Consider the following 13,607-nt stretch of genomic DNA (forward strand, 5'->3'; position numbering starts at 1 on the left):
CTTAATGGTTGCCTTACAGTGAAAGGGTATGTCTGACTGAATATGTTTCTGTTGATTATATATGTTTATATATATATATATATATATATATATATATATATATATATATATATATATATATATTTATTTTATTTATTTATTTATTTATTAATGTTTTTTATTTATTATTATTATTATATATTATATATATATATATATATATATATATATATATATATATATATGTATATATATATGTATATATATGATGTGGCTAATTCATAGTAATTCATACTACAATAACAATGCGCTGAATTGGTTTTTCATGAACCGTTCGACGGGGGCCTGAATAGTTGGCTTTATAGAGTTCCCCAACATAAACACATATGTGTGGATTTGTTCTTGAGGGGTACCATGTTTGCCATGTTTCTTTAGGCACTAAGGGGGGTGGGGGAGGGTGGGATTATACCAGACTTGTTTATTTCTGTTCATGTATGTCTTTCTTCCTTTCTATTTGCTCAGCCAGATGTACATTTCAAGTGCACTAAATCTTTTAGTAGGTTATGACGGATCCTAAAGGCCATTGCACACCGAGTCCGAAATTCGCATCCGAATTTTTCGGACGTTAAAAAATAATTACGACCTCACGTTAGGTCAATGATGCTTGCACACTGCCTCCGAAACTTTCGTCCGTAATAAAAAAATTCGCATTGGGTTCAAATTTTCTGCGTTTTTCGCATCCACAGGCAGCGTTTTGAGAGGATTTTTGACTATTCAGAGCCACCGTACAAGCGAACGACAACAGCCAGAATGGCGTCTGACAAGTTGATACACTTGGTCTCGCAGCACAAAGCACTGTATGATAAACAAAATGCGGATTACAAAGACACCGAATATAAAGACAGATTGTGGCAGGTGATTGCTGAACAGCTTGGGAAACAGGATGGTAGACATTAATTTCAAAACAAAGTGTGTACGAAAGTGTATAGTATTGTGTTAAAGTTAGCTATACTCTTTTGCTAATGTCATTCATTCGTAGTGAATAATGAACCAGGGTTTATTCATTCAGTTGCTAGCATACTTGGACTTTAATAGAATACATGCAAAGCTCTGGTCACCTAAATTACTGCAATAATATAACAATATATATTATATATTATGTTACAATACATGATATTAGTATATGATATTACATATTATGAATAAATAACTGCAATACATATAATATAATAACAATAATGTACCTTTTTTACATGATGTTAGTTGAAGCAGTGAAGAAAATGTGGCGAAACCTGCGGGACACATATGTCCGCTATAAAAAAGAAGGACAGGGCAGAAGTGGACAGGGAGCCAGCAAGAAAAAGAAGTGGGTCCATATGGACTCAATGTCCTTCTTACAACATTCATTGGCAAGGAGAAGGTAATGTTACCCTATCCATAAATGCAGCATAGAAAGCTTGCAGAGTGCAGTGTAGCCTATCATTTCATAACTCAGAGAGCCTACTTTCAACAGGTCAGATGGTAATATCCAGATGGACAATGATGATGAGGAGGATGAGAATGGAATAGGGGAATATGATCAAATGCAGACAGAGAAGGAGAGAGACAGCGTAGTGATGGAGACAGAGAGAGAGGGCAGCACAATTTCTTCAGGTAGCTGCGGTGCAAAAAGCAAGAAGATGCAGGCAGAGAGTGAGGGCAACTTAGAGAGGTACTGTCAATGGAGAGAAGCAAGGGATGAAAGGAGAGAGAAGGAGAGAGAGGCAGAGCGACATCAGCGTCAGGCCTGGCAGGACCTGCAAAATGATGAGGTGTCCACCTTTCTCTCCAGCTTGGCCCCCAGCATGAGGAGACTAACCCCAGAGAAATTATCACATCTAAAAATTAAAATGCAGGAATTGGTTAACAATGTTTCGTTTGGAGGGGTTTACTATCAGCAGTTTTCCCAGGATCCAAACTACCGTTCTCTGTAAATTAACTAGTTTTTGTACATGCTTAAATATTTTTTCACAACCATTAAGTGTTAAAGTAATTATTAAAATTAAAGTAATTATTATTACTGATGCATTATTCTAGTTTAACTGGGGCTTAAGAGGTTCATCTAAAATTTCAGTTTAAATTATTATTATTTTTGATATGCAGAAACACATTTTAAATGTTTACTTGATTTTGATTCTGTTCTTCTGGGCAGCAAGTTCTTTTAAAAGCAGAATAAACAAGAAATGATTCATTCAACTGTCTTAAGTTGTTTTTCTATATATATTTACATGTTTATTATATAAATATTGTATAACAATACTACAATACAAAAATTAATACAACAAAAACTACAATACAAAAATTAATATTTGTACATATTGTATGTACAAAATCTAAATGTATAAACTATATACAGTATCATGTTTTACAGAGTATAATGTATATTTAACAATTTGTGGATCAGTGTTGCAATTAATGTAATAATAGTAAAAATAATAGTTTAAGTAATAATGTTAACTGATTGTATATATTTGGTTGTGTTTACAAACTACACTGCATACACAATGCACGACTGAGGTCTATACGTTGTGATTGGTTGTGTGTGTCTACAATCTGAGTCCACGACGCACACGGTCACGCATACTGCCATGGTACCTCGCCAGCAGGTGAGACAAAATATTTTGTGTATGCGTCTCTAATGTGGAGAGCCTCTTCAGATGCATGGTTGCCCCTTGGCCTCTGAAGCTCCTGTAGACAGGCGTTGCCACCGCCAGAATCGTCAACATCAAAGCTTTCACCCAGGCTGGCTTGTCCCACAACTTCATGGTGCAGGTAGTTGCATAAGATACAGGTTGCCTTGATGATGCTGTCTGACAGGTCAGGGTTCACCTCCATTGGCCTCTTGTAAACTCTGAATCTTTGAGTCAAAATGCCGAATGCATTTTCTGAGATGCGCCGGGCTCTTGACAGGCGGAGGTTGAAGATGCGCTTGTCTTCTTCAAGGTGCTTTCCGCCGTAGGGTCGGAGCAAATAAGGCTTCATGGGAAAGGCCTCGTCTGCTACGATAACATGGTTGACCTTCCCCAATTCAGGCGCAGATGGGAGCTCCAATGGGGGTGGAACATTCAGGGTCCCACGCTGGAGGGCCCGTCCCAGTGCAGAATCTGCAAAAATGCCTCCATCGCTGTTCCCACCATAGCTTCCCACATCGATGGCCAGGAAACGGTAATCAGCATCTACTAATGCGAGGAGGACAATGGAAAAAGTGCCTTTATAATTAAAAAAAAGGGAACCTGTGTTTGCAGGGGCCTCAATCTTGACATGCTTCCCATCGAGAGCGCCAATGCAATTAGGGAAGTTCCACTTCTCATTGAACCTCATCGCCGTGTGTTTCCAGATGTCCTCTGTTGGAGTTGGCATGTAAGTGTTCTTGAGCTGCAGCCAAATTTGGTCACAGGTCTCCCTCACAGTCTTCCCTACAGTGCTTATGCCCAACCTAAAACTGCTGGCGATGGTGGTGAATGAGTCCCCAGTGCTCAGATACCTAAAATTATATATATATTATTATAGAACATGAAATGATGTGGTTTTGTATGCTGTTTTCAATAATGTGTGTGTGTGTGTGTGTGTGTGTGAGGCCAGGGGGAGACAAGCCAAGGCTCTGGGAAGAACAGCTCGTTCCGCACATGCGCAGTCCTTTCACTTTCGGTTTTCAATTCGATCAAGTGTTTACATGTTCTCTCGATCGTATTAGAAAAGGATTATAAACCACTCCTTTCAATTTGATCGAAATTTCGGATCGATTAAGGTGTGATTGAGCAGCCAATTCGAATACTAATGTATTATTTGGTTAAAAAAATAAAGCCTGTAGGCTACAGCTGTTCTGTCTACCCAGTGTTTCTGTCGGCCGGCCGGCGGGCCGTGTGTGTGTGTCCATACCTTAGACATACTACCAGTCTCTGTTCAGGATGGATTGGTTCACTATAATTGGTGGTCTTCTTTTTAATGTGTGGCTCCAGAATTGCTAGCAAATCGTCAAACTGTTCCACTGACACTCTGAAGTAAATTTTAAATCGCTCGGGATAATTTCATAACTCCTTAATTAGGAGGTGAAACTCTCCTTCTTCTCGCCGCAAAGTCAGAATTGGATGGACCCAATATTTCTTCTTTCTTTTATTTTTAAGAAGAGACAGGGCAACAAAATCATCCTCACTGCTTGACGAATCCATTTTGTATTGTTTGCGTTTTTTTCCGCAAATGTGTAAAAAATACGCATCGGACTCAGTGTGCAAGGTTTCTGTGCGTGACGAATTTCTAGGCTGACGAACACGAAAAAATGCATGCGAAAATTTCGGACTCAGTGTGCAATGGCCTTAAGTCTACTAGAGCGCTGGATGCACTCTCATCAGTGAACTTTGTAAGTTGGAATGTGAAGTCACTTAACCATCCAATTAAGAGAAAAAAGGTATTTACTCACTTAAAACAACTTAAGACCGATATTGCGTTTCTTCAGGAGACACATTTGCGCACAACGGACCTGATCCGAATAAAAAGAGGATGGTCAGGACAAGTTTATCATTCCAATTTCCACACAAAGACTAGGGGGGCAGCCATCCTCATCGATAAAAATATCCCATTTACAATGACTAATGTTGATTCTGATTCTGCAGGGCGCTATATTATTGTGACAGGGCAAATTTTTTCATTTCTGATCATTCTGGCCAATATTTATGCGCCAAACTGGGACAATCCAGAATTCTTTTCAAATTTTTTTTTTCTCGTCTACCAAACGTGGCATCACACCATCTTGTCCTTGGTGGCGATATAAATTGTGTACTTTCCCCTACCTTAGATCGCAGCTCCTCCAAAAAGACGCCTTTGTCTAAATCGGCACACACAATCCAGCTTTTTCTTAAAACGTATGGTGTAGTGGATGTATGGCGATTTCGTAATCCCAATGCTAGAACATACTCCTTTTTCTCCCCAGTGCATAAGAGCTATTCTCGCATAGATACTTTCTTACTGGATAAAAGACTTTTATCTTCTGTAACTAAGTGTGATTATGATGCCATAGTCATTTCAGACCATGGTCCGCTAACCACGAATATCAGCATTCCTAACACACAAAATAGTTACCGCCCTTGGAGACTCAATCCTCTTCTCTTATAAGAAGAATCTTTTACCAACTTTATTTCATCTGAAATACAATTTTTTCTTGACACTAATCAAACTCTAGGAATGTCATATTCAACTATATGGGAATCCTTAAAAGCCTATCTACGAGGCCAAATCATCTCTTATTGCGCAAATAAGAAGAAAATAAATACAGTGCGCTTTAAAGAACTAACAGATCAAATACCGGAACTAGATATGTTATATAGCCATCAACCATCTCCTGACATAATGAAAAAACGTCTGTCTTTGCAGACCGAATTTGATATCCTATCAACGCAGCAGGCGGAATATCTCCTCTCCAAATCTAGACACGGATGCTATGAACATGGGGGAAAAATTGGACGCATTCTCGCACATCAGCTACGACAAAGAACTGCCAATCAGGCTATACCTGCAATCAATGATGAACAAGGTTCAAAGTGTACAGATAGCCTCAAAATAAACTCTTGTTTTCAAAATTTCTATCAAGTATTATACACATCAGAATGTCCAACTGCACCCTCCGTGCTGGAGAATTTTTTAAGATCCCTACATGTTCCATCCGTAGACCCAAACATAGCTCATTCATTGGAGGACGACTTCTCAGCCCTGGAAATAGTATCTGCAATCGGATCTATGCAAAGCGGCAAGTCCCCAGGGCCGGACGGATATCCGACAGAGTTCTTCAAAAAAAATTCAGACCAACTTGCCCCTTTACTAATGTCAGTTTTTGAAGAATCACTTTCACTTAAGACCTTACCTTTGACCATGCGTCAAGCAGTAATCTTTGTAATTCTCAAAAAAGGAAAAAACCCTCTGGAGTGCAATTCATTTCGCCCCATATTTCTCTCCTTAACACGGATGCAAAAATCCTTGCCAAGGTTCTGGCACGCCGACTGGAAGGTGTTCTTCCTTCCATTATATCACCTGACCAAACAGGTTTTATTAAGAATCGTTACTCTTTTTTTCAATGTCAGACGCCTTTTTAACATCCTTTATAGCCCCTCTCCACCTGGTGTGCCAGAGGTCGTCCTCTCGACTGGGTGGAGTGGGGCTATCTTTTCAGCATGCTGGAGAGGTTTGGATTTGGCAATAAATTCATATCATGGATCAGACTTATATATACTTCTCCAGTGGCTGCTGTTCGTACTAATAATAATTTGTCCCCTTTCTTCGAGCTTAAACGTGGTACAAGACGGGGATGCCCCATGTCGCCGCTCCTTTTTGTGGTTGCAATGGAACCACTAGCTTTAGCTCTGAGGCAAAATACTGATATCAGAGGAATTCACAGAGCAGGGGAGGAGCACAAAGTCTCGCTCTATGCGGACGACATGCTACTATTTATATCACAACCCCTTTTGAGTCTTCCTAAGCTAATGGTCCTACTAAAAGAATTTGGCAAACTATCCGGCTACAGGGTCAATGTTCAAAAAAGTGAGCTGATGCCTGTTGGCACTAGTTCACAATTTCCAAGATGGCTGCCAGTAGTTTTCTCTGAGAACCTGGCCTCTTAGAATCTAACAAAAATCTACTGAATCCTTTCTGGTATTCTCAAATTTAGTGGTTAATTGACTCAAGTTGTATTTCATTTAAATTGCGTCTCAATATTGGGGACAATATTTCCACTATCCGCTGAGCTTGTCCTGTAGCCCAAGTTGATGGGCTTTTGGGCCTACTAGGACCTTGACAAACAGATCTGTCACCATCAACATTTGCAACTTTCATCAACTTCTGGTACATCCTGGTAAGACACATTATGCCTCCTAAAAATGTTAAAACATCTCCTTGTGAGGAGGATGCAGTTGTCACAATGAGTGTACTCTCCCAGTTGATGGAGCAGCAGAGAGGGATCTATAAAGATATGTTATTGCAGCAGCAAGATAACTTCAAATGTTTCATTCAGCTGATCATGGATGGAACTAACAAAAGATTGGATGGTGTTATCAGCGATGTACATGAGCTGAAGACCAGCTTGGAATTTACCCAAACAAAGTTTGAAGAGGAGAAGATGGGATGCACTGAGATTGAGGCAAAGATAAGGGCATTTGAGACAAACATCACTACTTCCAAGCAGGAATTGGATGCAATGTTTAACAAGCTTGACTACATTGAAAACCAGAGCAGGAGAACAAATATTTTAATCAATGGCATTGCTGACGAGAAAGGAGACAATTGGTGTGAATCAGAGAAAAAGGTGCGAGAAATGTTTTCAAAAAACTTGGGCTTAGATGGAATAAACATGGATATTGAGCGTGCCCAGAGACTTGGTCAGTTTCAGGAGAGGGGAAGGCCAAGGAAAATTGTTGTCAAACTTCTTCGCATTAAAGATAGAGAGCTGATTCTTTCTTCTGCCAAGAAATTAAAGGGCACTAGGATCTACATTAACGAAGATTTCTCTGAAGCTGTGCAACTGAGGAGGAAAGAGTTGTGGCCGAAGGTGAAAGCTGTCAGAGAGAGAGGTGATAAAGCGAGTTTGAAGTATGATAAACTGATCATCACCCCAAGGGCTGGACAAAGTCAGTGATTGGCCTAATGAGCTTCAAAGCTCAATTTTATATATGTTTGTGTACATGCATGTGTGTCTGTGTGCAGGACTTATATGTATGTTGCCTATTTGATGATGATAAAATAACTTAGGGTACAAGATATTCAACTATAGGACTTATTTACCTTCAACTAAGATGACCAGTATAAATAAACTACCTAAAGGTTTAATCCTTGCACATATTAATATATGTAGTCTAAGGAACAAAATTCAAGACTTGTCTTTATTTTTGCAATTAAACAAAATAGACATACTTATGATTTCTGAAACTCATCTGGATCACTTCATAGACAATTCAGATGTTGATATAGGGGGGTTTTCAATTTATAGAAAAGATGATCGAAACAGGTTTGGAGGTGGTGTGGCCATTTATATACAGGATCATTTCCCTGTTAAACTGAGACATGACTTAATGGTTGATGATGTTGAAGTGTTATGGTTACAGGTACAACTTCCACATTTAAAACTGATTATTCTTGGTTGTTGTTATAGGCCACCTAGTGCCAGGATAGAGTATGTAAATGGGTTATGTAATATGCTAGACAAGGCGACTGAGGAAAACAGAGAGCTATACTGGCTGGGTGATCTAAATATTGATTGGCTGTCTGATATTTGTCCTCTGAAGAATAAGCTTAAAACTATGAAACTATGAATGGATCAACCAACAAGAATTTCTAGTAACAATACAGGATCTTTAACATCAAAATGTATTGATCATATTTACACTAATAATCCTGATATGTGCTCAACACCCGTTTCTGTAACAGTTGGCTTTAGTGATCACAACTGTATTGCTGTCTCCAGGAGAACTAAGCTACCTAGAGCATGTCCTAAAATCATTATGAAAAGATCTTATAGGGTAATTAATGAGGAGAGTTTTCTAAATGAATTGGATAATATTAAATGGAATTTGATAAGTGACATTGATGATGTGGATGCATCCCTTAATTTATTTATGGATTGTTTTATGAGAGTTGTTAACAATCATGCCCCATTAAAGAAATTTACAGTTAAAGCCAAAAGTGCTCCTTGGGTTGATACTGAGTTAAGGAGCTTAATGGCTCAAAGGGAAGAGGCTAAAAAGGTTGCGGTTCTTTCTGACTCTCAAGAAAACTTGTAGTATAAAACTACTAAACTAGTAGTTTTCTTTTAATGTACTCTCAGTAAACTAATAGTTTAGTAGTTTTATACTACAAGTTTTCTTTAAGTGAACTTAACATCATACTTATAGTTTACCATTTATATATTATTTTTGCTTTTAGTGTACCCTCAGTAAACTACTAGTTTAGTAGTTTTATACTACAAGTTTTCTTTAAATGAACTTAACATTATACTTATAGTTTACTATTTATATACAATTTTTGCATTTGCAGTAGGCCTACAGTATACTACTATGTTCAAATGTTATTTTTTATACTTGAAAAATACCTTTAACTCTACTTTAATTTTAAAAACATTTTATTAGCTTGCATCCTTTTTATCAACAATTGAATGTCGGTAAGTTTCATAAAGAAAGGCAACATTTTAAACAAAATAGTTGAGAAAATCACATTTTTGTCAAAGACTACACGCCTTGATCAGATTCAGAACGATGATCAAAACACAGATGGAGTAGATCGAGTCCGACACCCCCACAGCTTCAGTCGTTTTCTCCTCATGGTTTACGCTTCATTTCATTTGGAAACATTAAGCAGTTTTGATTTACAAGCTGTTTAATGTTTGATGATCACATTATTTTACATTTGAGTGAGCAATCTTCTATTGCTTGTTTCAGCTTCTTCTTCTCCTGTATTTTGATCCGGAGATTCTGTACTAGAAGATGTGTCATAGCGCCCCCTACCGTATAACAGTGAAAACATGGGTAGCTGGAAAATTCAGGCAATGGTGGGGAAAAGTTGAATTAAAGTAAATTCCTATGTACACCAGTGGACTAAAATCCAGATACGCAGAATTAGAAACATATCTTTTTTATATAAATATTTTAATCAATATTTTCAAACAAAGTTTCATAAGACTGTATATGAAAAACAATGTAAAAAAGTATATTTAATAGGCTACTCGATCAAAAGAGTTAACACAACTACAAGCCAAGTATACTTTGAATAATTAAACTTTTAAGTATATCTCAATCAAAAGATTGAGTACAACAGTGGCGATTTCTTTAAGACTGCAAGGGAAGCTCGGCTTCCCTTATAATGTCACAAAATGAATGGTCAAATATGTACTATTGTGTTAACATTTTATTGACTAAAAATGCGTTAGAAAACGTTCATCTCAAAGACGAGTTCGTTCAGAATCAGTTACATACAGCAGGTCGGCTGACTCGATTTCCTTCTCATACATTCCCGTAGCGACACAGACAGTGCATTTCCCTATTGAAGCTCAGCGTCCATTGACTTCAATGGGGCTGCTTTGAACGTTTTTTTTCAGTGCTTCGAAACTAGACGGTCATTGGATAAACGCTGCGATTATGTCCCGCCCACGGACGCTCAGCGTCTCTGGGGGTGAATGGGGAGTGGGCTGGCCCGGACTCCGAGCTTCTGCGTGATGATTGGAGGGTCTGTTAAACGGCTGCATCTCCTTTTGACTGACAGCGATTCTGTACTATAAGGAATCGCTGAAGCTATTCGCGCTCAGTCCCATCGCGGATTTCTCAAGTTCAGTCGAAATAAAAACTGCTGCAACCTATTTCTTGATATTTGCTTGATTTTCATCATACATTTCACACAATTATACACCACATTCCTTGTTTCAGTTTTACAGAGTTTATTTTTTTTAGATCGTTCATTCATTCATTCATATAGTAGGCTAGGCTAGCGTCGTGGGTGAAACTGCGCACGATGGCAGACAGTGCTAATATTGTCGACCTGATTTTGGCGAAGCCATTTGAAAGTGTTCCTTACGAGGAAAAACTTAGAATTAAACAGCAGGGCAGATCAACACCTAAGATTGATTTAGTGCAAAAGATAGGGAAAAATAACAGGTCTTTTCAGCTCTCCTGGTATGACAAAGTTAGCTGGCTGACTGGAAGTGCTGTGACAAATAAAATGTACTGCTGGCCATGCCTCTTAATGAAACCATCTCACGGATGTGTTGTTTGGTCAAAGGTGGGGTTTGGAGATCTGTCTAACTTTGACAGGGCATATAAAAGACATGAAAAGAGCAATGAACATGTGAGTGCATGTGCAAGATTAAGTTGCATGGGCAAGATCAGGGTTGAGCATGCAATAAATGAAGGTGCTCGCATTCAAGTGGCTAAACATAATGAAACAGTCAAACAAAACAGGGCCTTCCTAAACCGCCTTATTGATGTGACATCCTTGCTTGGCCGGCAGGAGCTGTCATTTAGGGGACATGATGAGAGTAGTGAATCATCCAACAAGGGGAATTACAGGGAGTTCACAGAAACATTAGCTAAATATGACTCTGTCCTGTCCACACAATTCGAGTCCTCAACTGTGTTTTCTGGTATGTCCCATACTATTCAAAATGATTTGATCTCTGCTCTTGCAGCCACCGTTTCTGATCAGATCAGAGATGAAATTCAGGATGCTCCCTTTTTTGGATGGCAGGTGGATGAAACAACTGATATATCCTGCCGTGCCCAACTCTCTGTCATTGTTCGCTATGTGGATAGTGCAGGTAAAATTCAGGAGCGCTTTATTGGATTTTTTGATGTTTCTGGGGGGCGAGATGCCCAGTCCGTTTTTGAAATATTAAATGAGAACATGCAGGGCTACAATTTTAAGGATAAGCTTGTGGCACAGACCTATGATGGGGCTGCTGTCATGGCTTCAGATCTCAATGGTCTGCAGGCCAAAGTGAAAGCAATAGCCCCCAGTGCAATGTTTGTGCATTGCTATGCACACAGACTGAATCTGGTGCTGTCACAGGGGGCTAAATGCTTGCCTGAGTGCAGAATTTTTTTTGCATCACTCTCTGGATTTGCCACATTTTTTTCAAAATCCACAAAGAGGACATCTTTTCTGGAGTCTGCAGGCTGTTCAAGGTTGCCCAGAAACGCTCCTACTCGATGGAATTTCACATCACGGATAGTGAGCACTGTGGCAAACAATTATGATGGCCTCCTGCAGACATTTGAGAACATCATTGCAGATACAACAATGGATGATGATACACTGGATTGTGCCAAAGGCTTTGTGAGGAAACTGGAGGATTTTGAGTTTGTGTTCATGTTGTACACATATGAACAAATCTTCTCTGAGACTGATGTGGTCTTTGATATTGTCCAGCAGAGGGCGATGGATGTTCTTTACTGCAAGAAAAGAATTGAATCTCTTCTTGCATTTGTCAAAGAGAAGAGGTCAGAGGGGGCTTTCCAAGCCATTTATGCCAAAACAGCAGATCTCACATCAGACCCACGAGATGAGCCCATGAGAAAGCGCCGTCTGACCCAATTGCAGGATCCCCAAGTGCGATACAGAAATCTGTACATGGCCATCCTTGATAACATCTTGGAGCAGATTCCTCGACGTTTTTCAAATTTGGAAAGCATGCTCTTCTTAGAATTAGTCAATCCAGGGAAATTTGATGACATGAGACAAGCATTTCCAGAGGAGGCCTTCCAAAGTGTCCTGAAAAGTTATGGCCATCACTTTGATTCAGGAAGACTGAGGTCAGAACTTCAAGTCCTGTATTCAAATCAGGACTTGCAGGGTAATAGGGGAAAGCTGTGTGATTACTTGGTGTTCCTTAAAGACATGGAGTTGGACAGTGCAATGCCTCAGCTTTACAAACTGTTCTCATTAGTGGCAACAATTGGAGCTACATCTGCAGGTGTAGAAAGGAGCTTCTCCTGTTTAAAGCGGCTCAAGTCCTACACCCGAAACACAATGGGCCAAGGCCGTTTAAGCAGCCTAGCTCTGCTGGCCATTGAGAGGACACTGGTCAAGTCACTTGAAAAGACGCCTAGTTGGTACGACAGGGTCACAGACCATTTCCTTGAAAAGGAACGTAGGGCAGAATTTACTTTTAAATAAATAGACAATTTATGATGTAGGCCGAAAATGAGCTTCCCCTCTCTGACAGACCAGTAGCCGCCACTGGAGTACAAGTATAGGCCAAATATACTTGGACTTTTCTCTCAGTTTAAGTCAAGTACACTTAAAGTAAGTGTAATCAAGTATATTTTTGAGAAGTATATAAAATGTAGACTGAAAGTATGCTTTCTTCTTTTTAGTTGAAAAGTATACTAATAGAACAATTGAATAAACTTATTTTCCATGCTTATTTTATTTGCTCTATAAGCTCTTCCACCCGAAAGTTTGTTACTATATAAAGCTGAACATGTTAGGCTAGTTTATAAGACGGTGTGTAATATTATGTTTTTAAAAAAGTATTTAATAAGCTACTCAATCAAAATAGTAAACACAAGCACAAGCCAAGAATACTTAGAATACTTAATTATACTTTTAAGTATATCTCGATCAACAAGTATAGGCCAAATATACTTAGACTTTTCTGTCAGTATAAGTCAAGTATACTTAAGTGGAATTTGAAGTATATTTCTGAGAAGTACATAAAGTATATTTCTGAGAAGTATATAAAATGTAGACTGAAAGTATACTTTCTTATTTTTAGTTTAAAATAAAGGGCTTCCTGTATGCATGTTTTACTAATTTGTTTGATCATATAATTATGATTTTCTAGTGTTGAGCTCTGAAATGTATTTGTGAAGAATGTTTCTCCAGGGGAATTGCCTTCCCCCTACCCACTTTGTTTATTGCCTAACGGAATGTCAAGCAACGGAGCTTTTAGGAGTGGAGCAGAATTAAAGTGTTAATCTTTCCTCCTACTTAAATCCTACATTTTCTATATGTATAACCACTAAAGAAATGTAAACATGGATGTAATTTCCCATCTCATAATTTTTCTTTTACGTGGTGTAGTTTGTGTATCCTGGTAAACTTTGGTAATAAGGTTAGACAAA

At 38.8% G+C, this 13,607-nt stretch overlaps 1 protein-coding gene across 1 annotated transcript; it reads left to right on the plus strand.

Moving 5' to 3' along the window:
* Positions 1-10,857: 10,857 nt before the first annotated feature.
* Positions 10,858-12,657, plus strand: LOC307170901 (zinc finger MYM-type protein 1-like; the record flags this gene model as incomplete). The annotated part of the gene is made up of 1 exon (XM_079892210.1): positions 10,858-12,657. The coding sequence occupies one exon, from the start codon at positions 10,858-10,860 to the stop codon at positions 12,655-12,657; it is 1,800 nt and encodes a 599-aa protein (XP_079748336.1).
* Positions 12,658-13,607: the final 950 nt, after the last annotated feature.

The sequence above is a fragment of the Squalius cephalus genome, assembly GCF_949319135.1.
Source record: "Squalius cephalus genome assembly, chromosome: 14".
Classification (NCBI taxonomy): Eukaryota; Metazoa; Chordata; class Actinopteri; order Cypriniformes; family Leuciscidae; genus Squalius; species Squalius cephalus.